We start from the raw sequence: 27,893 nt of genomic DNA, 5'->3' as shown, positions 1-27,893 counted from the left end.
AGCTGGACTCTAATCCACAGCTGTCTGAGCCCCTAATCTCCAAGTCAGGGTGGTTCATTTGCCCAGATGACGACCTTTAGTTGTGAAAATGATCTCTGGCCTTTGCAGTCTTCCCTGGTGGAAAGAAAGCTTCAGAAAACCTTACTGGTGACAGGAAGTAGTTGCTCAATACATGTTTGTGGGATAAACAAATGAGTGATGATTGCCACACTCCTGGTGTCACAGTTGGACTGCAGGACACATTTTACAGTTGAGTAATCTCAGATAAAGACAGGAACATGATGTTTATAAGCTGCCCTTGATGGCAGAGAACACAGACAGAAACGAGGGGAGAGAAACTGGGGACCCTGAAGAAAGGGGGCCAGCAGCAGGTAGGTGCCATCAGGGGACAAGAACAGCACCTCCCCAGGGTGGGAGACCCCAGGCCTTTCTGGCAGCAGGTCTGGATGGAAAGTGGACAGGAGGCTCACCTGTCTGCATCCCCTGCTCCTGCCCCTACTCGGCTACAAAAACCAAAGGGACAGCGGGTACCTCAATAAATATTTGTCCAGTGCATGAATGAGTAAAGGTGAAGGAGGGGGAGTGTTTTGAAAGTCTTTTCTCATCCTTCCAGCTGACCACACCCCGGTAGCCACTCCTGCATAAAGCTCTCCCCTCCTGTGACCGGCTGAGGACGTCAGGCTGCAGCGGAGCCATGCCCAGATACACGGTGCACGTACGTGGGGAATGGCTGGCAGTGCCCTGCCAGGACGCGCAGCTCACTGTGGGCTGGCTGGGCCGGGAGGCGGTGAGGCGCTATATCAAGAATAAGCCCGACAACGGTGGCTTCACCTCCGTGGATGATGTGCACTTCCTTGTGCGCCGGTGCAAGGGCCTGGGCCTGCTGGACAATGAGGACCAGCTCGAGGTGGCCCTAGAGGACAACGAGTTCGTGGAAGTGGGTGAGTGGCTGCAGGCGAGGGCCGCGAACGGGTGCGGTTTGGCCTGGTTTCGTCTTTGCAGCATTGAACCCCCACCTCAGGGAAAATGATGAGCAGAGGTCAGGCTTGCCAAAGCTGGCTCTGTGCAGGCACATGCCACGCCTCTGGGGATTTTACGTTCTCACACAACCCTGTGAGGTGGGTAGGATTCTCCTCCACTTCTGAAGGAGGAGAAATCAGAGAGGAGGTAACTTACCCAGACTCCAGCAGCTAGTAAGTAACAAAGACTAGACTGGTACTCAAGGCTGCAGGTCTGAATCCCTTTGCGCTGACTGAATCATTTTGAGGTTATTTTGCCTTTCAAAAGAATCCACCCCCACCCCCAGACTGGAGGCCAGCAGCATAGCATCAGTTCAGATTTTGAAGAAAATAAAGCTGGGAATGGGGATGGAAGTGGAATTCTGTCTTGAACTTTCATCTAAACCCCCTGGTCTCTGCCCTGACACCTACCTCTCTGCTTTTTGCTCTCCTCCTACGTAAAGATGCTAAGACCACATGAAACCATCTGAAGTAGTTTTAAGGCAGCCATTTCTATAGAATTCATGGGCCAATGATGGGCCCCGTCCTTGGTTTAACAGGGGGAACATGGCTGTACAATGTGATCTGTAACGAGTCTCCCGTGCATTGTTTTAGTTATAGAGGGTGATGCCATGTCTCCTGACTTCATTCCATCTCAACCAGAAGGAGTTTATCTGTATCCTTTCCCACAGGCTTTTTGGTCTGCTCTGGGGGTGGTTCCTGCAGATGGTGGGGCTGGGGTTTTTCCACACCACCCTGTATGTTCCTTTACCTGGATACAGATACAGCAAGTACCGGGAACCTGAAAAGGTAAGCTTCAAACCACTTTGTTTTTCTTCAGAAAATTAAGGCCCTTTATTTAAGAGGGAAGACAGCCAGGAAAACTTCTGAGTAAACGCTGTCAATTAGAACAGGGCTGGCCGGGAGCAGTGACTCATGTCTGTAGTCCCAGCACTTTGGGTGGCCGAGGTGGGCAGTTCACTTGAGGTCATCAGTTTGAAACTAGCCTGGCCAACATGGTGAAACCCCATCTCTACTAAAAATACAAAAATTAGCCAGGTATGGTGGCGTGCACCTGTAATCCCAGCTACTCGGGAGCCTGAGGCACGAGAATTGCTTGAACCCAGGAGGCGGAGGTTGCAGTGAGCCATGATTGTACCACTGCACTCCAGCCTGGGCTGGAGACTCTGTCTCAAAGCAAACAAACAAACAACTACAGGGCTTTATCCAGCTCTGTAGTAGGGAAAGGGAGCTTGGAAAGGCCTTATGCTTTTGCACCAATCAGCCTCCTCTTATGAAAGCTGCCTTTTTATTTAGCACATTCATGTTTCACACAGTGATCAGACCTCTGAAATGTCAGTTTGGTTCTGTTGAAGGTGTCCCTACTCTGGTTAGAATAATCAAGCTGTTCAGACTCACTGAGATCCCCTTCTTTTGTGTAGCACATCGAGTTAGATGGAGACAGTCTGACCACAGAGGATCTGGTCAACTTGGGAAAGGGACACTACAAAATAAAGGTATGGGGAGGGAGGGGAAAGATGTCCTCTGGCCGTTTTTGCTGCCTGTGGAAGCCTTCAACGTGCTCAGTTCTGATCAACATTTTCCTAGCTCACCCCGACTGCTGAGAAGAGGGTGCAGAAATCCAGGGAGGTCATAGACAGCATCATAAAAGAGAAAACAGGTATATTTTTATCTTTATGTTATAAATACTTTTATAAACAAACAAAATCCCTGCATCTAATTGCATAATGTCTCTTTTTATCCTAGTTGTTTACGGTATTACTACAGGTTTCGGGAAATTTGCCAGAACTGTAATTCCTATCAATAAGCTACAGTAAGTTTAAAACACACATATGTCCACGTTCCACCTACCCTCGTCTTTGAAATATTTTTCAACAAGGGACATAATTCACATTTGCCCCAATTTACAGATCAGAGGATGAGGCTTGGGTTAACCTGCATGTGAGTTGGTATTGAAAACCCAGGCTGGCTGGTTTCTCCCATTGCCTTCCTTCTGTCCCTCCAAGGATTTGACCACGATTCCCTTCATTTTCCCAGCTGAGGGAACATTTTCTCACTGCAATGTATCTAAGAGGGTTTTTACCTTTCTGTTGCAGGGAGCTTCAGGTCAACTTAGTACGCTCACATTCTTCAGGTAAGTCAAAATATTGGGTGCCTCCTGGATCTTGTGTGATTAGATGAATAAAGCACAGCACAGTGTGAGTTATCCAGTTATAGTCACAAAAAGCTAGTTTCTCAAAACCGCATTTCAAGAACTAGGTGCCGAGCTGAGAAGGGATGCAGAAAGAATCAGCTGAGCCTCAGAAAAAGAAATGGGCCAGGTGGAGGGATGGGGTTGGTATGAGAACACATGTCCCATCCCGTGGAGACAGTGTTGCATTCAGGGAAGGAAATGAAGCCTGGAACTCAGAGAATGAGTTAGGATGGGCATAGTGAGATGGGAAAGACTGTCACCAATCAGCACCCATCAAATGGTAAAGAAGTTGTGCTAAGGACTCTGGATGCTATTCTAAAGGTGAGTGGGAGGTCAGGGGTTCACTGAAGCTTCCCCAAAAGGGGAATTGAGAAGGCAAAACTGGGGTCTTAACCTTTGTCAGGAAGATGGGGCTCGGACAAGTCAGACAGGCAGGAGGGAGAGTAGTCCAACTACCTGAGCCGAGAGGAGAAGGTAATAGCAGGCTGGGCTACATATGGGAAAGATTGGAGGGAGGGAGGGATGGAGGTTGTCAGGAGATAGAAAGGAGTTTGCTTTTCTTGGAGAAAACATCAATTCTGTTTTGCAGGTGTTGGGAAACCACTAAGTCCTGAGAGGTGTCGGATGCTCTTAGCTTTAAGAATCAATGTCTTAGCCAAAGGATACAGTGGCATTTCCCTGGAGACCCTCAAACAAGTCATAGAAATGTTTAATGGTAATGCAATGGCTGCCTAGATGGAACCTCTGTGGAGGCTGGGCATGTACCACAGGGTAGAATTGATTGGCCAGATGCTGAGGAATCACCTGAGATAAGAAGACATGAAATAATTGAAATGAGTGGGAAATGCCCTTGGCAAAAAGAAGGATAGTTAGATGGGGGAAGAGGAGAGAGTCGCTCAGAGATGCTTACTCCTGTGAACTTTAACTTATTCTGCAAGACCCTTTCCCTAGCATTTGTCATCTTCAAGCCTTCCTAGAAGAACCTTGGATTAAGTGGTACATGAATATGGTTAGAAAAATTGCATAATGATATCAATGTCCATCCCAAAGGCCAAATCAGTAGTTCTGGTTGGTGCCTGGGAATCTGAAATCGTAATGCCCCCCAGGTGATGGCCAGACTTGCACACTAAAATCCAACTTCTTGCAAGGGTAGAACAGAAATGCAAAGAGGTTAATGACTCCTTTGTAATCAAGAAGCCGTGTAGTGGCAGGATATGATGGAACTCAGCTCTAGAGCTTTCTTCTTGGATAGGAAAATTCTAACATGGAAACCAGATTTGCAGTAGTTGGAGGTATTGTCCCTTCTCACAGGTAAGGACAAGCCTTCTAGGTGAGTGGAGACTCAGAACTCTTTGAGGGGAAGGAGAGGGAGGAGAAGCAGAGCTGAGGCAGTCACAAACAGCAAAACACATTCTTGAGTTTCCATGTTATGGACACAAGTGGCACATAGATAAGATATGCCAATGAGTGGAGTGCAATTTGAATGAACAGTCTATTGTCTATAGGGCTGTGCTGAACAGACTAATAGTGATTCCAACACCTATTTTTACTCCTACCTTGGTCTGCCATACTATATAGCCCTAAAATCCCAGACAGTAGCACTCTAACCTTAAACCCACCTGTACTTTATGGGTGAGTCTAAGGCAACTCTGAGAATTCTCCAGCGTGAACTATGAGCCAGAAGCTGGTCTGTGGATGGCACTGCCATACCCGACTGACATTATTTAACAGTTGGAAAAAATGCTGTCAGGAATCTGATTTTATTTCAGAAAAATGAAGCCTCTTTTTTGGTAGCTTTTTGGCAATTTCTTAGAAAATGGCACGTGTTCATTGATAAGGGGCAGTGGAGTGTAGACTGGGTGACTGGCAAAATGAAAAGACTCAGTTGCCTATGACTTCTCTTCCCCTGGGAAACCTTGTTAATGCTTTGGTGCACCACTTCCTTCTGGAACATTTTATATTACTTTTCCAGTGTTTGCAAACATTTTCCAATAGCTGTGAATGGCTAAACTTGGTCAAATGAATGTCTTTGAATTTCATATTTAGATAATTTCTAACTATTTTTCCTATAATAAACAATGAACTGTAAAAAAAAAAAAAAACCAAAACAAAAAAAACAGCTAGTTCCTGATCACGTCCTTAAGATACATTGCTAAAATTTCTACAAGTGGAAGTACTAGGTCGAATTAGAGCACGCAGATTTTGAGGGCTTTGCACCCAGAAGTGTCCTCCTTCCTTCTTATTTATTTAGGAGACAGGATCCTGCTTCGTCACCCAGGCTGGAGTGCAGTGGCACGATCTCGGCTCACTGCAACCTCCGCCTCCCAGGTTCAAGTGATTCTCCCATCTCAGCCTTCCCGGTAGTTGGGACTACAGGCATGTGCCACCATACTTGGCTAATTTTTGTATGTTTTGCAGAGACAGGGTTTCACCGTGTTGCCCAGGTTGGTCTTGAACTCCTGGGCTCAAGTGATATGCCCGCCTCGGCCTCCCAAAGTGCTGGGATTACAGGCTTGAGCCACTGCGCCCGGCCCTTCTTTCCTTCTTGCTGACTCTCCCTCCAGCCCTCCTTTCCTCCCTCTCTCCTCTCTACCTTCCTCTCTTCTTCCTCTCCACCCCCACTCCTCTTTTTCTTTCTATAGCAATTCATCCAGGTCCCTTACATATTAGCTGGGTTTGAAGAATTGTCTTTCCCCAGGTATTTATGCCATAAAGTGATAGATATTGGAGGCAGGGTGTTTGGGGGGGCGGTGGGGGCACTCACTGGGAAAGCAAGGAGAGTCAGAATGCAGTCCTCTTGAACTAATTGCTGCCTACTTCTCTCCCAGCCTCCTGCCTGCCCTATGTTCCAGAGAAAGGAACCGTTGGTGCCAGTGGAGACCTTGCCCCACTCTCTCATCTTGCTCTTGGGCTAATTGGAGAAGGGAAGATGTGGTCTCCAAAGAGTGGCTGGGCTGATGCTAAATACGTAAGACTTATAACAGCTTCCATCTGCAGCAGTTGCCCTAGGTTGGACACCAGCTGCGCTTGCATGCTTCGTATCACCTAATCCTTACAACAGCCCAGTGAGGGAGCCTCTACTATCCTTACTTTATAGATGAGACAGTGGAAGCTTAGAAGTCAGACTAGGCAAGACTGTTAGCTTCTATACTCGGCTGTCAGGCTTCTGGGTTTGGTAATCACCTTGGTGAAAAGGCATAACTGCTACTGTTAATCCCAATTATTTATCCTGCACTTACAACGTTTCCAGTGCCTAGCAGGGAGGTCGCACACTGTCACAATTTTGATTAGGAGCTGGTCTCACAGGTGCAGTGGTATGGCTCGTAGCACTTACTATATGGCTCCTGGAAAGCAGGTTTCATTTTTCCCTAAGCTCTTACCCTAGTGGCTAATCAAAAAAGCCTGTTTTTGATAAAGTGTCGGTGTTTTCTTCATCTGTGTCTGAATTTCATTACAGCAGCATAAAGCATCATTTAATGTATCATCCCTGATGAATTGCTGGGAGGTTCCCTGTTAGTAAGTGAAAGGGGTAGAGGGCCCTGGAAAAGGAAACAGCTAAGGAAATAGATAATCCTTTTGGGGATGCAGCTTCCAGATCATCTGTCTTCCGTGCAGGCTTGTCTTTGATTATTTCACTATGGACAGCATTTTCCTCCGACCACCCTCACACAGCAATCACCCTGACCTTTCTAAACAGCAAATTCAAGCATGTTCTGGTGAAAACCTGTAATGCTTCCCATTGTCCTCAGGATAAAGGCTAAACTTAAAGTGGCTTTCAAGGGTCTTGTTTGTCATGTTAGCCCCTAATCCCTTCTGTGTGTGGTTCTGCATTGCAGAAACTGGAGGTTGCTTGCAGCAGGAATGTGCTGGGCAGAGGATTTGGTACAAATACGTTCTTCTCTTTCCTATTTCTGCTTCTGAAACATCTTCTAGGGATCTTTTGAAGCCAGAAGTTCAAGACCAGCCTGGGCAAGAAAGCGAGGCTCTGCCTCTACATAAAATAATTTAAAAATTATCCTGGCACAGTAGCATGTGCCTGTAGTCCCAGCTACTTGGAAGGCTGAGGCTCACTTGAGCCCAGGAATTCGAGGCTGCAGTGAGCTAGGATTGCACCACTGTGCTCGCTCCAGCCTGGGTGACAGAGACAGGTGTCTAAAAAATAAAAGAAAAAGAAAAAAAGAAAAGCCCTCTAAGAAGCTTCCCTCTCTGCTGCTCCACTTCCTACCTCTCGAGTTCCTTGTGATCCTCCTGTATGCTCTCCTAGCACGTGATCGTTTTCCACTGCACCCCACCCACTTCCCACATCAAGCACTGAATATACAATTACTCAGATTGCCCCTGAGCTTGCCTGTCTTCATTTTGCCTACTCCTAGATCCACCCCAACACCCAGAACAGAATCCAGCCTCTAGCTGATAATTGAATCTAACTGTGAAATTGACATAATAAATGGGACCAGCTCTGTCCTTCTCTTACCTTAACTTCCCCTTCCTTCTTTCCTAGAAAGACCTTAACTTAATGACTCTCTACTTCTTTTATTTCAAGGGAAGATTGTTCTGCCCATTCCCCTCGGGATTCTGTCTCCATCTAGTAGAGGGAATTTTATAATCCCCTCTTCATTGATGCTCACACATGTGCCACAAAAGCTCTGCTCTGAGGTTTTGCCAGTATTTAAATGAAGCATTAGTGAGGTTAGAGGACTTTTTAGGTCCAGCTCTGGAGGCAGGGGAGCGTGAACTGGGAGGAGTCCAGCCTGTGCACAACACAGATGCATGTATGTGTGTCAGATGCATGTATGTCAGGAGGCAGCGGTAAAATAGGTGAACCGCTAAGGTGGAAACTGAACACGAAGGACCTAGAAACCAAAATTTAGGGTTGATTCTATAGACAATGGAGCTCCTGATTTCAGTACAAAAATTAATTGAAAGATAAGTCTGCTTTCATGACTAAAGAACAGAACTAGAGAATAGACCAGAGAACATGAATAGAGCCAGTTCCTGTAGGTCTCATCTCTTGTAAGATGGACTTTTGGGCGTAAAGAGCTATTATTGGATTCCATATGATATGGGAAATAGGCTAGTATTTCATTTGATACCCATTTTCAAATTTTTAATCATTCTATAGGTCCTAGAAGCCCATGGATTGAAACCAGTTATTTTAAAACCAAAAGAGGTAAGGAAACTCAAGGAAAATATGTTCATAGTGCATAAGTCTTTATTTATGCAGTATTTTCAGTTTTAATCTCAGCCTCAATTGTTCCTTAAATGCAACTTGCATGTTTGTTTAAAGTTCATCCCTGAAGAAGGGGCACCTCTGTAAGAATTTAAAAGATTCTTTATGCCAGGCATGGTGGCGGATGCCTGTAATCCTAGCACTTTGGGAAGCCGAGACAGGTGGATCGCCTGAGCTCAGGAGTTTGAGACCAGCCTGGGCAACATGGCGAAACCCATCTCTACTACCTCCCCTCCAAAAAAAAAAGACAAAAATTAGCCAGGAGTGGTGGCGCACACTTGTAATCCCAGCTACCCTGGAGGCTAAGGTGGGAGGATCACTTGAGCCCTGGAGGTCAAGGCTGCAGGGAGCCATGGTCGCACCACTGCACACCAGCCTGAGCAACACAGTAAGACCCTGTCTCAAAAAAGAAAAAAGATTCTTCATGCCACAATGCATAGGAGGTCTCTTAGGAACTTAAAACTTCAAATCGAGTTCTGTTAGGATCTCTGAGAGATAGATGTTCTCAGCCCAAATTCCTTAGAATGCTCTAAGCTAAGAGTCTTGGACCAGAATTGGGTTTTTTTTGGATGTCTCGTCTATAACAGTAAGAATTTAAAGAAGAAATGCAACCTAATGCACTAAAGATTTTATGTGCAGTCTACACTCCAGAGCTGCATTGCTGCTTTGGGAATGGGGATACTTAACGAGTGTTTCATTTGCCAGATTTGTGCTTACAAGTTCACATATGATAGCACTTACTCTTCAAGGGCTTAAATAAACATTACTGTCCCACACTTTAGAAAACATAAACATAATTCAGCTGACTAGCTAATTTTTCTTTTATGAAAGCAAAAGATACAAAATCCACTGGTATGTAGGTTCGTTACAATAATCACAGTAGGAAACTTTGCTCTCTCCCCCCACAGGGTCTGGCACTGATCAACGGGACGCAGATGATCACATCCCTGGGATGCGAAGCTGTGGAGAGAGCCAGTGCTATTGCACGGCAGGCTGACATTGTGGCAGCCCTGACCCTTGAGGTGCTGAAGGGCACCACCAAAGCCTTTGACACTGGTCAGCAGGGTTCTTCCTTTCCGTTGTTATTCATTCAACCAGAGGTTGTGGGGTGGGGTGGCTGAGATCTTTAGACACAGAAGTGGTGGGGGCAGGTGGTAGGGAAGGAGAAAACCCAAGTGCCTATGGCGTACCCAGTGTGCTGCATCTTCATCTAGGCTATGGCACAACTGATCCTTGAAAGAACCGCAGTTTACAGATGCACAGAGCCCAGAAGTTGAGTGACTTGCCTCAGAGCACCCGGGGATCTGGGTGTGTCAAGCTCTGTGTTGTCTTAGGAATCTTTTTACAGGACTTAGGAGTGCTGTAAAAAGGAGCAGGATTAGAGTTGGTCCCGACTAGAAAATTGGGAAAGAAAAACTGTCGAATTGGTAGCTTATTTAGAAAGTAGTGAATTTTGACGACCCCCCAACTATAATACGAAAAAGGGCAGAACATTGTCTAAAAGTGACTGAGTTAAATTGAGCCACTGTAGGGCTCCCTCCCGTTATTAGCCCTATTCCTTTAAGGTAGGCCCAGTGTCTTGAGTGGAATTCCCAGTAGTCTCAACATATAGTTTGCTCTCAGATATTTAAAGTAGAAGGAATCAAGTCAATAAGGAAAATCGTGCTTTTGGAGTTAAGTTTCTAATTCTGAATGGTGGCTAAGGACCCCTGGGACTTTTGAGGGCTGTGTCAACACTGTAGATGGTCCTGAACCATTGATGGTCATTTATTCTAATATCAGAATTACTCGACCTGGCATGGTGGCTCATGCCTGTAATCCCAGCACTTTGGGAGGCCAAGGTAGGAGGATCGCTAGAGCCCAGGAGTTTGAAACCAGCCTGGGAAACGTAGTGAGACCCCCATCTTTAAAAAAATAAATAAATGGAATTATTCAGACTTTTTCTCCTTCATCAATTCTAGACATTCATGCTCTTCGACCTCACCGTGGGCAAATTGAAGTTGCTTTTCGGTTTCGGTCACTCTTGGACTCAGATCACCACCCATCAGAAATAGCAGGTCTGACCATGTTTATGGGAGTGACCTATTTGGTTATGTGTTTTGTGAAAAGAATTGGTAATATGATCCCTGTCTCATCCCCTCCACCTCTTCCACAGAGAGTCACAGGTTCTGTGATCATGTCCAGGATGCATACACCTTGCGCTGCTGTCCACAGGTAAAAGCAAAAAAAAAAAAAAAGTCAATAAAAATGCCAATAAAGTTTTTCTTTCCCCAGGTTCAGGATGAAAAATTTTAAAACAGGAAAGTGTTAGAAAAACATGTAACAGTCAACTATAGTCCAAATTTCTTACTGTCTCTATGAAAAGTTATGTATATTTTACCTTTATGTGTGCAATTGTTGTAAAGTTTCTATTCTATATGGTGAACTATTTGTTTTCTTTTGATTGCTCAACCTACTTTCAGAGGACAACTTTTTTTTTTTTTTTTTTTTTTTGAGACAGACAACCAACAGATAACCTCTTTGTTTTGGAGACAGAGTCTCACTCTGTCACTCTGGCTGGAGTGCAGTGGCATGATCTCTGCTCACTACAATCTTCACCTCCCAGGTTCAAGTGATTCTCCTGCCTCAACCTCCCGAGTAGCTGGGATTACAGGCATGCGCCACTATGCCTAATTTTTGTATTTTTAGTAGAGATGGGGGTCTCACCATGTTGGCCAAGCTGGTCTCGAACCCCTGACCTCAAATGATCCACCTGCCTCAGCCTCCCAAAGTGCTGGGATTACAGGCATGAGCCACCGTCCCCAGCCTAGACAACCTCTTATGTTGATTCAGTGCTCTAACTTTTAAAAATTCTCAGTAATAAAATCATAACCAGTTAGTAGAGTTGTACTGTTTCTCCCTGTTAAGATGAAACTTTAACCAGATAGTCAGAGATGTTTACAGGAAAGTCTTAATTATATCATTTTGAAACTCAAGTGCGTAGTAATGGTTATACCTTACTTGCATTTTATGGGCAATATAAATATTTTAAATGAACTTGTGATGCTTAACTTTAAATTAAAAATGCAGATGACCTGGGTTGGCATTAGGCATCTGTATTGCAGATGTATAATTTACATATGACAATTAGAGAGCCAGGCATCTCAATAAACAGTATTTTGGTCTGTGCTAAATTTCAGTCTATGGTGTAATAGAGAGTCCCCCCTAGAATAAATACCCTCATTTCCCTTTACTCAGCAAGTTATCTTTTCTAGCTGGCTTATTAAATAATAGATCAAAACACCTACGGGTAAGAATTGCCAAATTAGATCTACAGGAAGATTAAGTCCTGATATAAGACTTCCCTGATATTTTAATAACGATAGCAGATTCTATGTGACAGGCACCATTATCACTGTCTTTCATTTATTAATTCATTTAATCTTCCCAACTATAAGATACTCTTTCTCCCATTTTGCAATGGGGAAACTGAGGCACAGAATTAAGTATCTTGCCCACGATCACACAGATAGATAATTACTTCCCTGACTTCTGGGAGAAACCAGAGCCAGGTGCTGCTTTATAGCATTGTGGCTATCTCTGGGGTTTGTACAGGGTAGCTGCCTTACGTGTGAGCATCTTCTAATGTGATACCTTCATGCTTAACGAACTTTACCGCCGTGGATAATAGCTACCATTTGAGTAATCTCTGCGAGTCACATCTAAGAATTTGTTTGCATTGTGTACTTCTCAAAAGCCATAATTGCTATTGTCTGTTTTCTAAGTCTTCCTCTCTTTTAACTATAAACCTAAGAAACTTGCCCAAGTCCTACCACTAACCTGGGAGTGAATCTGCCTGTGTCTAGAGTTGGCATTCTTCCTCCCACACCACGCTGCTTTGTATAGATTGATCTAATGTGAATATATATGATAATGAATTTATTCTAATTTGTTTCAGTGAAAACCCAAAGTAATTATAACAAAATTATCTTCAGTTCAAAATGAACAGAGTATAATTTCCATGGTTGTAACTTTAAGATCTTCTACATTCTTTATAACTTTAAGATCTTCTATATTCTTTTAAGAATATTGGTACTCTTTGGGTAACCAAATGGGTCATATACCTTATTTTGATTGTATTTTAGGTCCATGGTGTGGTGAATGATACAATAGCATTTGTGAAGAACATCATTACCACGGAACTGAACAGCGCAACAGATAATCCTGTATCTTTTGATTGTATACTAACCTGCAATTATAGAATTGCAGCTGGCAATTTTAGGATCTACTGAAACAATCATTTTGTGTAGCTTCTCAGTTCCATTGCTCCATTTCACAGAGTAAATGAATCAGTACCTGAGACTCAGAGGTTAACTGACTTTCTCCAGGTCAGAGCTGGTAAGTGGCAGAGGTGACCCGTGAACTTACTCTCAGGTTCCAAGTCTAACATGCTGTACTTTCAAAATGGACCCATTCAAGATTTAAGAAGATATTTCCAGCATTGGCTGACATGTTTCCTGAAGACACTGGCCCTAAAATCCACTGCCAAGGTTGTTGGTGGAAGGGTGAAGACGTAGGTCACAAATGTGATTGCAGAGATGCTGAACAATTGATGCAGGCCTCTCTGCTTTGAGTGAGAGCAGTTTGCGTTACGCAGAGATCAGCCTTTTAACACTTACCAAAGTATTGTTTAAAGAGTTATGGCTTCTTCATCCTGAGGTTTTTGGCATTTTTTTGTTTTTGTTTGATTTTAGACGGAGTCTCACTCTGTCTCCTAGGCTGGAGTGCAGTGGTGCCATCTCGGCTCTCTGCAACCTCTGCCTCACGGGTTCAAGAGATTCTCCTGCCTCAGCCTCCTGAGTACCTGGAATTACAGGCATGTGCCAGCAGGCCCGGCTAATATTTGTATTTTTAGTAGAGACAGGGTTTTGCTGTGTTGGCCAGGCTGGTCTCATACTCCTGACCTCAAGTGATCCACCTGCCTTGGCCTCCCAAAGTGCTGGGATTACAGGTGTGAGCGACCACACCCAGCCCCCATCATGAGTTTTTATTTGTCATGGGCACTTTGCTCAAATTAGTGCTTTTGCATTTGTTCAAAGAAATAGTAAAACTGATTCCATTTCTCAAGGATGGAGCTCCTCTCTTCTTAATGGTGTGGCTTACCTCAGAGCCATCTGGTTTTTGCTATGGCATGTTCCATGATGGCTTAGTTCCCCAGATGTTGAGGTGATCAGTCAGGAGTCACACTGGCACAGTTTTCACGGAGACAGCACTGCCTCTGAAGATAATCAAACGCCTTTGGAATCTATTTTTCCTATTCCACATCTGCCTTAGTTCTGAATCCCAGAGAAAGTGCTGAATCAGCAGCCCCAAGAGCAGGTCACAGGCTGAGTTAGCAGATGGTTACGTGACAGCTCCGTAAGGTTTCCCATGAGATGGCTTTTGTATGTATGTGTTTTTTGACAAGCTTACTTCAGAATGTGTGTTTTATGTTCTTTCACATTGTTTTACACTGAAGTCAAACTCACACTAAGGCTCAGAAATTGTGGGTCTCTCCATTCACCTCAACACCACCCCATCCCCCAGATGGAATAGTAGTTTTTATGAACTCTATGTAGTCTTATCTCACGTACCAGTCTTTTCACTGTAGGGAAGGGGTATCTATTCTACATTTACATCATTGCCTTTAAAGGGTATCTCATAGTTTTCAGAAATTACCATTCAGTTACTGAATATGGGGCAGGGGATAATTAATTCCTCACTAAATTCTTCTGCTACCACTTGCCTCAGCAAGAATTTCAGCCAAAAGTCTTTTTTTTTTTCAATTAAAGATTGCTAATTATTGATAAATTTCCAATAGGCTAATATTTGGGAGTTCTCTTGCAATACTGCTGTTACCTGAAAGAATATGTTTCTCAATTTTCTATTGCAGATACGGAGCCCCATCACACATGCTGGATATTATGGGTGTTAAATTCTAATTGTTTTAATCTAATAGCCAACAAACAAATTTGGAACAACTAGAGGACAATAAAAACATGTCTAAGTTCTAAATTGATGCAGAATTCCATTGCTATAGGGATTCAGAGAATGGAGAGGAGGCCAAGGCCAAGGAGCTAGACCCAATGGGCTCACAGTTACACACGCAGAACAGAGTAATCCACACTTGACTAGGTTAATGTAACACATACATCTCCAACCTTTTCAAAGTTAGAACCTTTCTTGCACACAGCAAGTTCTCAGTTAATAGGTAATGAATATTCTTGAGCCCAAGAGGCAAAGATTAGCTCTTTAGAACCAGGAAGAAGGATCTGTTACTGCCTTTTCCTGGGTGCTTGCTGGCTTAAGTAAAGTGCATGATGGAATAGAATTATCTGAGGCTGGGTTTGGTGGCTCACACCTATAATCCCAGCACTTTGGGAGGCCAAGGTGGGCTGATCACTTGAGGCCAAGAGTCCAAGACCAGCCTGGCCAACATGGCAAAACCCTGTCTACGAAAAATACAAAATTTAACTGGGTGTTGTGGTGCGTGACTGTAATCCCAGCTATTCAGGAGGCTGAGGCACAAGAAATCACTTGAACCTGGGAGGCTGAGGTCGCAGTGAGCCGAGATGGCGCCACTGCACTCCAGCCTGGGTAACAGAGTGATACAGAAAATAAAAAAAGAATTACCTCCGAGTAATAATATTCAGCAAATTTAAACTTGCCACCTACTTAAAATGGATTCATGAGGACATATTGGCCACCATCTGCTGTTGAATGCTGACACCAGATTACTGAGTAAAGAATTTGAAAATTTTCTCAAAATTGATTGTTCCAGACATTTTGGTAGTTGCTCATCAGCAGAGTTTCCCATTCAACAGATTCTTCTATGGAACACAAGTTTGCAGTGCCCATTGAAGAAATAGAAGTTGCTTTCAAACAGATGTGTTGGTCTCTGTTTTTAGTTTCAGGCTATAAACCTTTTGAGGGCAGGTACTAACCACCAGGTTAGTACAATTATGGTGCTTGAGAATCTAATCTCAAGAGAAAACATCATTTCAAGATTCATGTTTTTTCGGCCTCCAAATTGGGTGTACATGATCCACCTTTAAGGCTTTTTGTTTTTTGCTTTTGTGCCCCTTTATGTCTCTTGCAGGAAGACTTGTCTCTTTCCCTCCACCCCACATTTGTACACAGACTGCCACCTCCACGTTAAAAAAGAGGGCAGGAAGGGGTTGTACTTGAAGTGACTGGCAAACATTATCTTCAAGCCTTAACCTCTTTTGAAAGATGGTCTTCGCCAGTAGGGGAGAGACAATTTCTGGAGGAAACTTCCATGGTGAATACCCAGCCAAAGTAAGCTTTTTAGAACTGCTCTTGACCCAGAAAGCACATTCCAATATAGGCTGACTAAATGGAGACCCTCTTTCAGGCCCTAGACTACTTGGCCATTGGCATCCATGAACTTGCTGCAATCAGTGAGAGAAGAATCGAGCGGCTCTGCAATCCCTCCCTCAGTGAGCTGCCTGCCTTCCTGGTGGCTGAAGGTGGTCTGAACTCTGGGTTCATGATAGCTCACTGCACGGCAGCAGCCCTTGGTAAGGACACTGCCCTTTTCCCAGAACACACGCCCATCCATCTAAGGGTCTTTCCATTTCACCTAGAAGTATCAAATGTGGTCTGTGAGTGAGATCTAACTTTTCACCACTTTTATTTGCATCCTAGTTCTCTCAGTGCAAAGGTGACAGGTTAACTCTAATATTTTCCAGAAAAAAAAATAGTTGAAAAACTTCAATACTGTTATACTGAAATATAACAATACAATAATAAGGCTGTAATGGATGATTTCTCTGTGGAAAGCAATTTGACATTGCATATGAACTTCAAGCCTTAACCTCTTTTGAAAGATGGTCTTCGCCAGTAGGGGAGAGACAATAGCTTTTTTCCAAATCTCCATTTGAAGACTATTAGAAAAAGACTAAGATGGTTATAGTTAATAGTGAAACTTGAGCCGACCTATAATTAAACTTTAAACTTTTAAACCTATAATTAAACTTTGGATACGTTTCACTAGATATAACAACCACTAAAAACATAAAGATGTTATTGCAACATAAAAAAATGCTTATAAGAATCAGGATACCCTCTGTGAAGAGTGAGCTTCAATATAGTTTATTTCTGACTCAAGATTGTAAGAGAGAGATTAACACATCAGAACAGCGCCTGGTACTAAGTAAGTGCTGAGGGCCTCATTTATATTCATTCACTTAATTGCACAGTTGTCACCGGAGGTAAGTGCTATTATTGTTATCTATAGATTAATATCTGAAGATCTGAGAGTTAAGTGACTTGCACAGCTAGCAAGATGTAACGCAGAATTCAACCCCTGAATTTTGGCATGCAAAAATGTGCTTTTACTTCAATTAATGAGGATCTCATTTTAATCAATACTTAATCCTAAAATAGGGTTGTCAAATTTAACAAAAACGCAGGATGACTAGTTAAATTTGAATTATTTGGGACATACTTATACAACAAAAATTTTTTTTTAATCTAAAATCAAAATTTAACTGGGCATCCTCTACTTTATTTAACAACTAAAAGGCAGGATAGCATGAGTTATTACATGCGTAGATGCTAGATCAGAAGCCCAGCTCTGCCATTTACTAGCTCTGTGAGCCTCTTTATCCTGTTGATCCTCAATTTACACCTGCTTAAAATGGAGATAAGTTTACCTAAGGGGGTTGTTTGGAGGATTAAATGAATTGATGCATATAAAGCCTGGCACATCATAAGCACTAAATAAATACTAGTTGCTATTAATATTATTCCCAACCCACACAAATAACCAACTAAGAGCCACTGAATTCACCTCCTCTGACCAGTATCTTCTATTTGCTCACTTGCTTATTAATAAAATACCCCTTTAACAGGTAGAAATTTCTCACAATAACGTAGTAGTGGGGGAGTAGTCATTGATTTCTAGAGAACAGGATGGACATTGGGAAGCCTCATTTCAATATGTTTTAGTTTCCCAAGCTGCCTATTGAGGTTGTTGGGCTTGCTTTCATTGTAGTAAAATTAGTGTTTTTCTTTTTTGGCTCTTATAAGTTATCTTTCTGAACAAGCCTCACCACAGATTGCTTATCTGTATAGTCCTCAGTTTAGGGTCCAAGGACTTGGGATTTACAGTGCTGAAACCTGGAAAGTCCTTGGCCAACCAACATGACCTTGACAAAGTAGCATGACCCTAGTTTAAAGCGAGATCATCTTAGGATACGATTCCATACAGCATAGAAAACAACTGAAGCTTCACCCATGACCACTCTTAAAGCCAAAGAAAGAGGAGAAGAGACTTTGAGTCTGACCTTTCCTGACTTCTAAGATAGGGTGAGGGAACTTCATAACTAAGTTCTTGCTACTTATAGTGTAGTCCTCAGACCAACAAATGGCCATCACCTGAGAGCTCGTTAGAACAGCAGAATTTCAGGCGCCACCCAAAGCTCAGTATCTTTATTATAACAAGGTCCCCGAGTGATTCATGTGCACTGGAAAGCTTGAGAGTCCCATGTCTGGGTTCTCCCTAGAATTCCCCCACCTCCCAGATATTTCTGGCAGTCATCGAGCCCGTTTATATCCACTTATATCATCCTTGAACACTGAAGTGTTAAATCTTCTTGCCCAAGATTTATGGGTCCAGCCTCAGTCCCCAAATGCCACACCCGAATTCTGGTGACAACCAAATTGACCTCAAGTACCTGAAAATGGCCATCATGTCTCTTTCTCCCCTAGTCTCCCTGGCATGCTAAATGCATCCCAGGTTTTCATCTTGGCCTCGTTATATTAGAATTCCCAGCTCTCCCATCCCCGTCTTACCTCAGAACTCACTACTGCTTTAGAGTCCTCACTTCGGGGAAAAAATGACCTGCTTCCTTTTCCCAAAGCAGCTTTCTACCATCAGGTGCTTGGATAATGTCCAAGATCCTCTGGAGAGTGTATCCCATGCTGTGAAGCACTCTGTGGAAGCCACGGGTCCTTTAGACAGCTCATCCTATGAGGAACACTTCTTAACTGGCGCTGGTCTCTTGCAGTTTCTGAGAACAAGGCTCTGTGCCATCCCTCGTCTGTTGACTCCCTCTCCACCAGTGCAGCCACGGAAGACCATGTCTCCATGGGAGGATGGGCAGCAAGGAAGGCCCTCAGGGTCATCGAGCACGTGGAGCAAGGTAATGCTGATGAGGCCAGGATGGTGGGCCTCCCTGATAGACCACTGTGCCCGTGGTTCTCAAGTGGGATCTTCCACCAGCAACATCAGCATCACCTGGAAACTTGTTAGGAAGGCAGACTCTCAGGCCTCCTTGCAGGCCGCTAATTCAGAAACTCCAAGAGGAGAGCGGAGCAATCTGTGTTTAACGAACCCTCCGAGTGATTCTGATCTTCACTAATGATTAAGAACCAAGGAACCGTGCAGAACTAAGCTGGTCCTTTGGCTGGCTTTTTTTTTCTTCTTTCTTTCTTTCTTTCTTTTTTTTTTTTTTTTTTTTTTCAGACAGGATCTCTATCTGCCACCCAGGCTGGTGTGCAGTGTTGCAACCATAGTTCACTGCAGCCTTGAACTCCTGGGCTCAAGTGATCCTCCTTCCTTAGTCTCCTAAGTAACTGACACCGCAGGCAAGCACCACCACACCTGGGTAATTTTTAAATTTTTTGTAAAGATGGGGTCTTGCTGTGTTGCCTTGGCTGGTCTCAAACTCTTGGCCTCAAGCGATCCTCCCACCTTACCCCCCCAAAGTGTTTTTTTTTTTTATGAGACTTTTAAAACATATTCAAAGTGGAGAGAAGAGTACCATGAACTCTCACACCCCACCTTGATTCAACAGCACATTCAATTTATGAAGTACACTATGAACTCTAGTGAGTGCAGACAGGTCACAATGGGAGAGGACGAAGTTGTGGACTTCACTGTGGACCTGGAAGCAATTTCTCATCTTCTAGTCCAGTATCCCCACCCCGCAATTCATATGGAATTGGAAATCACGAGATGTAAAGCATCTTGATGAAATGCATACAATTATTTAATAGAACTGGGGCTCAAGATGAGGATCAGCTCTTCTTTCTGACTTCCTTCCCTACCCACATGACCCAAACTTGGCCAACAAACCTCGGTTAGAGGATGTGAATGGGGGATTTCACATGTTTATTATATGGCTTCTTAGTGGTGCTGCAAGTTGTTGCTCAAATACCTTTTTGCTCATTCCCAAGGAATGGCCAGAAAACAATAGAATAAGGCAATGTTTCTCCATCCCTGACTTTGCTTTCCCGTAACAATTAAAAATTGGCAGATTTTGCTAGTGCAGATGAATGGGCAGCTTCCTGGGTAGGTGTGCGGGTCTGGTAATTATTCAGGCAAATGTCTCAATTCTCCCCTTCTCAGCATTAAAGATATAGTCAAGGGGTTAGAAAACATGTTAAAATGGCAACTAACTACCAAAGCAACTTCATTCTACCAATAGACAGAGAACAAACCATCTGTTAGTTGGCTGATGATGGGTGTCAACTTTGGGAAATCCACATTCCTTAAGCATGAAGTCAGACTTTCATAAGCTACCCTCTTCTAATTTCTTGTTTCAGTGCTGGCCATTGAGCTCCTTGCAGCCTGCCAGGGCATAGAGTTTCTACGTCCCCTGAAAACAACCACTCCGCTGGAGAAGGTCTATGACCTGGTGCGCTCTGTTGTAAGGTAAGATCAAACAGGTCTTTGAAAATTACATCAGTTCAGCACTGTGAACCCTGTCAGGGTTTAGTGTTTGGCTGATGGGTGGATGTGCTCTCCCTGTAGGCCCTGGATAAAAGATCGCTTCATGGCCCCGGACATTGAGGCAGCCCACAGGCTGCTCCTGGAGCAGAAGGCAAGCTGGCCCCTTGGCTTGTTTCTTAATTTTTAATTGTTACGGGAAAGCAAAGTCGGGGATGGAGAAACATTGCCGTATTCTATTGTTTCCTGGCCATTCCTTGGGAATGAGCAAAAAGGTATTTGAGCAACAACTTGCAGCACCACTAAGAAGCCATATAATAAACACTAAGTGCACCAGGGTGCAGCCAAATGTTGAATGTCTAAGGATTAGAAACAGAAATGGATTTTAAATGGAGTTTTGGGACAATATTCATGGGGAAAAAGATAAGACATCAGGTTCATTGATGCCTCCCCACCCCTGCAAGATGTCCTCTTTGATTCAAAAGTGCGTTCCCTTCTGGGTGATGCTATCACAACTACCACCACGGGGTGCAATGGCTGTGTAGACCTGGAGAGAAAACCAAGGCCCGGGTGTTCACTTCAGAAGACTTTCGGTCTGTCTAGTGCTCTGGTGAGATGTGGGTTTTTCTTTCCTGCGTATTTCCACTGGTTACATTGACCATCTACTCAGCTGCCGGGTACAGATGCCCAGCATGCTGGCTTATCTTTTAAATGTCGTTTTTGAAGTGCTTCAAACCTTTTGAATAACTTGTGGGTGTTATGTTCCCTAGAGTCGCTTGATTTCCTTAAAACAGTTGCTCTGCTCTGGGGGAGTGATTTTTCCCTGTGATTTTCACACCCATTATTTCTAAGCATGTCCTCCACTCTGGGTGGGGAAGCTGCTTGTCTGCTGCCAACTTTGGAGCTAGGAGGGAGGTATAAGAGAGGTTAGCCTTTAAGAGTATTCATTTTCTAAGGTCATAAAAAATAACAGGAAAGGCTCCTTGGCTGTCAGTGGCAATCAGTTAAAAAGCAGATATAAACCAAAAACAGGGCCTTAATTTCATTCAAGTTTTAAAAAAAAATTTTTTTAGAGATGGGGGTCTTGCTATATTGCCAAGGCTGGACTCAAACTCCTGGGCTCAAGCGATCCTCCCACTTTGGCCTCTTGAGTAGCTGGGACTACAGGCACATGCCACCACGGCCCTCCAGGGCCTTACTTTGAGATGATGTTATGCTTTAAAAAAAAAAAGAAAGAAAAAAGAGGTTGGTGGGTGGGAGGCAAAAACTAACTGAGGATCTGAGGCAGTGCCTCTCCAACGTTAATGTGGCTATGAATCTGCTGGGCATCTTGTTAAAATGCAGGTGTGGATTCAGTAGGTCTGGGTGAAGGCCAAGATGCTGATTTGTCCCAGGTGATGCTGATACTGCAGGGGCACAGGCCACGCTTTGAGTAGCAGGGTCAAAGGAACAGAGCACCTGTGGCATGGAAATAAGGCAACAGCGAAATACAATTCACTGCCTTTTATCATTTAAGGCTTGCTTTGGAAAACACACAGGTCCAGGCCATGTGTGGTGGCTCACGCCTGTAATCCCAGCACTTTGGGTAGCCATAGTGGGTGGATCACTTGAGGCCAGAAATTCGAGACCAGCCTGGCCAACATGGTGAAACCCCATCTCTGCTAAAAATACAAAAATTAGCTGGGCCTGGTGGCACGCACCTGTAATCCCAGCTACTCAGGAGGCTGAGGCACAAGAATTGCTTGAACCTGGGAGGTGGAGGTTGCAGTGAGCTGAGATCATGCTACCGCACACCAGCCTGGGTGACAGAGTGAGACTCTGTCTCACAAAAAAAGAAAAAAAAAAAAGAAAAAACCACATAGGTCCTGTTAAAACCCTGGAGCAACTATCCTTCACTCTGTCCACACTGAATTCTCTGGGTTTTGTTATTTCCTTGCTTGTTTTGGTTTGGAAAAGTATGCAGCTTAAAATCTTTATGATGACTTTAGAAAGTTTTGGACTTTGTATATTTACAGTCTTTAATGCAACCAAAGACTAATTGACACAAGTCATGTGTCAACTGGCTTAAAATAAAAGCAAGCAAACAGTAGCTGTGTCCAGTCATGTATAGAGTATGTTTTGACTTCGGATGAAGTTGATGTTTAATAGCATGTGGAAACAATGTCGTCAATATTTCAACTTTGTTTTGTCCTTGCTTTTCAGGTTTGGGAAGTAGCTGCTCCATACATTGAAAAATACAGAATGGAGCATATTCCAGAATCAAGACCTCTTTCTCCAACAGCCTTTTCACTGCAATTTCTGCACAAGAAATCCACCAAAATCCCAGAGTCTGAGGACCTTTAATGGGCTTTGTCATGAAGTAGCAGATCAGAGGGCAGTCAGTTTAGCACAAAGCAATACTAGGCTGAAGGAGAGACCCGAGAACTTTCCTAGGTAGATCAATCCATTGTATAACTCAGTTCTTCTAAAGCCTACTTTGGTTAGGCTGATGGCAGTATTATAGTTGCTAAATTCAGCACTGTGTTCCTGCTGTCGTGGTTCGAGACCCACGGTATTTTCAGATTATAAAAGTTTTCTTTCTTTCTTAACAGTTTCAAAAGGCCACTCACTCTTAAGGGTGAGAAGAATAACCACAATTGTATGTGCCTGTTTTTTACTCTTAGCATTAGATGAATTCAAATTTGGAAATAGATTGATAGCAATTTTTTCTAAAAACATTAGACTTTTGTTAACCTTTTTTTTTTTTTTAAATTTGCTTCAACAAGCTCTCCACCAGTTGACTTTCTTTGGCTAATTTTACTTTGCATGATATGCCTTAATACGCCTTCATAAATAACCATTTTAAGTCATAATTTGTCCTTAAGCTGCTTTTTTCTTCTATTAATTGGATCATAGTAAAGAGTAGTCAATAGGGTCTTCAGCTATTAATTATAGAGGTGATTAAAACCAACAAGGGGTTTCATGTGCAAAGGAGATAAGGAATGAATACAAATATTGCTATTTGGGTGGCTCTTATTAAACTGTGTATTTTGTACTTATCACTACACGTATCCCCCAAATGCTTACATGGGAGTTTGAGGTTAGTATTTTCACTTCCTAGGTGTTAGTACTCTATTCACATTCTTATTGTAACCTTCCTCATTTCACAGATAAGGAATCTTTGGGGATTAACCAACCTCCTTTCTGTAATGGTCATCATTAAAATGAGTCCTATTGACAAAGGTCAGATGGAGCCCTAGAATGTATTACCCCATCTATTTTTTCCCCCAAGAAGATAAGGGACCTTCAGGGATGGCTTAAGTGCATCTGTCCAGATGAAGGATGGGTCACATGACCTCTTGGCTTCCCAAGGCTAAGCTCTGTGACTTTGCACCCGTGTGTGCATATATGTGCAAGGCCCTTCAAGTGGTCTGAAACCGTGGCACTAAAAACCACCGCTGGTGGAGAGGACAGACACACTCGCCACCTTGCCTACCTAATTGCCGTCTAAAATGGGCCCAACAGTGGATTTCACAGTAGAGTTTTCACCCTTTAGATTTGCAGCCTGTCCACAGGAAAGGTGGAAACTGTAGTGAAAACTGCTGCCCACAGCAATTCAGGGAGCAAAAAATGTGCTGAGGAGCCTGTTTACCTAAAGGTTGTTCTTGGTGCTATTCTTTGTCAAAATGTGAACACACACAAATGAGGTTTGTGCATTGTCATCCGTGAGCTGCCATTGAGCCAGTAAGCCCCAGCGGTCTGATGGTGCTCTTCGCTCCAGTTTGGGGAATGCTGGATTCTCATGGCCCCTGCAGTCCTCCAGGTCAAAATGACACTTTGTCACTGAGTTTTCTACACAACTCTATTGGTAACTGACAGCACACGCCTTCAAGGAAACTTCAAGGGAAACATGGAATAAACTAAGTCTCAATTACCTTATGGTGTCACTTTATTCTTAGGTTTTTATAACAAAGTTTAGCACCTCTAACAGCAGTTAGTCAAGCTTCTGAAGGAGTCAGTTGACAGATGTCAACCATTTTAAGAACATATGCTTGACTCAGTACACTCTTTTTTTCATTGGCCAGCAACAAAAGAGTCAGAGGCATCAGGATTTCCTCCCCAGCCCCGCAGGCTCACCTGGGCTTTGTCAGCCAGAGGAGGCAAACCCCAAAGCACAAGGGCTTTTCAAGCCTCTGTTGTGCCACGTTCGCTAATGTCCTGCTGGCTAAATCAAGTCACGTTCCAGGCCCAGAGTCAATTTGGGAGAGTAACACTCAAGGGCACGGGCGTGTGATTTGGCGTGATCCGTGGACCCGTATCTGACAATCTACCACATGCATAAAATCCCATCACAGGCTGGGCGCGGTGGCTCATGCCTGTAATCCCAGCACTTTGGGAGAACAAGGTGAGTGGATCACGAGGTCAGGATTTCAAAACCATCCTGGCCAAGATGGTGAAACCCTGTCTCTACTAAAATTACAAAAATTAGCCAGGCACGGTGGCAGGTGCCTGTAATCCCAGCTACTTGGGAGGCTGAAGCAGGAGAACTGCTTGATCCTGGGTGGCAGAGGTTACAGTGAGCCAAGATTGTGCCACTGCACTCCAGCCTGGGTGACAGAGTGAGACTCCATCTCAAAAAAAAAAAAAAAGAAAAAAAAATCATCACAACTGGCAAAATTCAAAAGCAGATACATTTCATACTGCTTTAAACCTGTGTCTAATTTTTGGGTCTGGTCACTGGATTGCTTTTTATTAAACTTTATGGTTCTCTCTTTATGGTTTATTTTCCTTTTTTTTTTTTTTTTTGAGGTGGAGTCTCAGCTCTGTCACCCAGGCTGTAGTGCAATAGTGCTACCTTAGCTCACCGCAAACCTCTGCCTCCTGCGTTCAAGCAATTCTCCTGCCTCAGCCTACTGAGTAGCTGGAATTACAGGTATGAGCCATCACACCTGGCTAATTTTTGTATTTTTAATAGAGATGGGGTTTCACCATGTTGGTCAGGCTGGTCTCGAACTCCTGACCTCAAGGGATCCACACTTCTTGGCCTCCCAAAGTGCTGGGATAACAGGCGTGAGCCACCGCTCCCGGCCCATTTTGCCTTTTTACTTACTTTTGTTAAGAGTATTAATTTATTAAATGTAAACATTGAAAATATACCAAAAAATAGGTGGAGAACATTAGTTTCAGCCCAGAGGGTAGACTTCATTAGTCTAAAATAGAAAAGGCAGTTAAATTACAATGCTATAAAGGCTATCATAGAGATGTGGGAATGTGGGGAGGGGCGTCCAGCTCCAGTTTCCTATGTAAGGAAGAGAAGGAAAGCATTCTGGGCAGAGGGAACCGTACTGCATGGCCCTGAGCAGCTCACTGTCCCCTAAGGAACAGTGTGAAGATTGGTGTGATTAGGGCTTAGAACTCAGAGCTGCTCAGACCTTAATGTGCATGTGAATCACCGGGGGCTTATTAGGACGCAGATTCGGACTCAGCAGGTCTGGGTCCAGCCAGAGGTTCTGCATTCCTAGCAAACTCTGTGAGTTGCACGGGCTTGCAGCACGCTGGCCTGGGAGGACTAGGGCAGTTTGGGGTAGATGTCTTCTTCTGTCTTCTTTCAAAAAAGGCATGAATGCTATTTGTTTAAAGTGAGTGCCTCCTAGATGAAAAATCGGATGTGCTTCTCCTTCTTGTTTCTTCAACAGAAGAATCTAATCTTGTGTTGCTTGAGTTCCAGGGAAGAATGGACCTAACATTCAGTTTTGGCTTTTATGTCTATCTCCCGTGTCCCAAATGTTCACAGTGCCTAGGTGACTGGTCACAGGGGAGCCATCACACACAGCAACTGTGTGCCCCCTACACTGTCTCAAGACTTCTTAAACAATTGCATAAGGTTCAGAGCTCCAGAGACCCCATCGTGATGACAACAATGTGCAATGTTACCCTTAACCTTCCAATGAGGAGCATTTTGAGTGGCTTTATATTGACTACAGCAAAGCCTCATTCATTCAGGCTCTATTAACCTGAAATTAGTGATCATTTGGAGAGTTAATCTTTACTTCTCAAATCAAGTTTGGTAATGCAGTTGTGATTATAAAGATGATTGAAACATTTAAAAAGATTTCAAATCAACTTACATAGCTTTTAAAAACACCCATGTATAAATAATAAATTTTATAATAAATAATAAATAATTATCTATTCTCTACAAATAATTTTGTAATTTCCTAAAAACTCTAATAGACAACGCTGCTGATCTACTTCCAGGCTGAAAGGAAACAATAACAATAAGAGCGACAGCAAACATTTATTGAGAGCTGTAAAATGTGTTTCACCCAATTGTAATGTGAAGAATCAAAAATTTAAAAAAATTTCCAAAAAAATTACATGACTGTAGCTGGTAAAAATGCATCCATTTCAGGAAGGCCCCTATGCCTGTGTATAAATGATGTGTCTTGAACGCTGCTGGGAAGCTCTATTGCTGAGATTGAGAAGACCTTAGAAATGGAAGGACACTCTTCATCAGAGGACATTAATTCATTTGACAAGCATCTAGAAAATGAACTACTTGGGGAAAGGAAATACTATTTGCTTAACAGAAGGCTATATTTTAGCTTCATTGGGGCGTATCACTTAGATTTCTTTCGATCCCCCAGTGTTCACTAAATATAGTTTAAAAACTGAGATGTGAAATACAGACACAAAATGGAAATTTTAGGCCAAGCCTACTTTCCCCCACAAAGGCATTTTTATGATACCCATCATACTAATCTACAGAATATTTGTAACCAATATTTGTGAAATAATTGAATGTTTTGTGATTTTAATCACAATAGGTTTACCTGTTTATATGTCAAATGCATGTGTTAAATGAAAAGAAATCTATCCCTTGGGTTTTTTGAGTGACTTAAAAAGACATTGAAGTACATTTAGGTTTAAGTGATATAATTCTTGTAAATATTAAGGTGTTTTAACTTTTAATATAACTATATTGACTTATTTCATATAGTCAAAAATCTTCCTTTTCAAATCTATCATGTTTTATAGATGACTTTTCCTTTAGCTATAACATATTCGATTAATTCATGATGGCCTCCGAACTGGTAAATCAAATGCTCCCATCTAGAAAAAAAACCAAACAAATATTACTTCAATGTGTGCAAGTAAAAATTATTACTTTATCAATAAATGCTAATTTAAAAATGCATTCCCTACACATTTATTTACACCCAGTCAATGGTATTTGAGCTTTCTAAAAAACAGTGTATAACTAACTGGTCTATGGTAAATCAAACATTGTTTAATAATATTGTTTAAGTACTTGATCTTAAAATATTTGCTTCATTAAGTGATACACAAATGTCACCATCAGCATTATATTCAATACAGGGAGTGGTTTCTGATCATGGAGAGAATTTTGAAGCAGGTGTCTCTGGAGGACACGAGGTCCAAGGGCTGCAATGGGCTCATAAGAGTCAAGTAGCCAAAGGATTTACAACTTGTAGGTCTAGAACAGTAAGACCCTGATATGGTTTGCTGCTATGTCCCCACCCAAATCTCATTTTGTTTTTTGTTTTTTTTGTTTTTTTTTGGCAGCCAAGAGATCTTTATTGGAGAGGTAGAGGTCAGGTCGTGCGGGGGAGAGAGAGGAGAGAGAGAGGAGAAGAGAGGAGACAGAGAGAGAGAGCTGCTGGTGTGCTGGGTTTTATATCCCTTGGGCCTACGTGGGGCGGGCCCAAGGGAAGGCGGGAGATGCTTCTTCCT

The 27,893-nt window shown here is 43.1% G+C and overlaps 2 protein-coding genes across 3 annotated transcripts in view; one reads left to right on the top strand and one right to left on the bottom strand.

The window, feature by feature from the left end:
* The first annotated feature begins 262 nt into the window (after window positions 1-262).
* Window positions 263-24,074, top strand: HAL (histidine ammonia-lyase). Of its 2 annotated transcripts, XM_032170942.1 has the most exons (21): window positions 263-527; window positions 614-941; window positions 1,614-1,674; window positions 1,781-1,808; window positions 2,441-2,515; window positions 2,607-2,679; window positions 2,766-2,832; window positions 3,116-3,153; window positions 3,803-3,928; window positions 6,042-6,181; window positions 8,336-8,383; window positions 9,352-9,499; window positions 10,405-10,500; window positions 10,599-10,657; window positions 12,568-12,648; window positions 15,695-15,760; window positions 15,837-16,002; window positions 18,496-18,630; window positions 20,036-20,144; window positions 20,244-20,313; window positions 22,362-24,074. In XM_032170942.1, exons 2-21 carry the CDS (start codon window positions 695-697, stop codon window positions 22,500-22,502), a joined length of 1,974 nt encoding a protein of 657 aa, XP_032026833.1. In that variant the 5' UTR covers window positions 263-527; window positions 614-694; the 3' UTR covers window positions 22,503-24,074. The 2 variants fall into 2 exon arrangements, with proteins under 2 accessions (XP_032026833.1, XP_032026834.1); XM_032170943.1 differs by lacking the exon at window positions 20,244-20,313.
* Window positions 24,075-26,316: 2,242 nt separating this feature from the next.
* AMDHD1 (amidohydrolase domain containing 1) overlaps window positions 26,317-27,893 on the bottom strand; it is a 24,816-nt gene continuing 23,239 nt past the window's right edge. Inside the window, exon 9 of the mRNA XM_032171682.2 lies at window positions 26,317-27,251. Within this exon, the coding sequence (XP_032027573.1) occupies window positions 27,164-27,251 (88 nt within the window). The 3' untranslated portion in view covers window positions 26,317-27,163. The remainder of the gene's footprint in view (window positions 27,252-27,893) is intronic.

This window comes from Hylobates moloch, unplaced genomic scaffold, assembly GCF_009828535.3.
Source record: "Hylobates moloch isolate HMO894 unplaced genomic scaffold, HMol_V3 SCAFFOLD_12, whole genome shotgun sequence".
Lineage (NCBI taxonomy): Eukaryota > Metazoa > Chordata > Mammalia > Primates > Hylobatidae > Hylobates > Hylobates moloch.
Note: the sequence above shows the minus strand (reverse complement) of the source record. Positions and strands in the feature narration are given on the sequence as shown.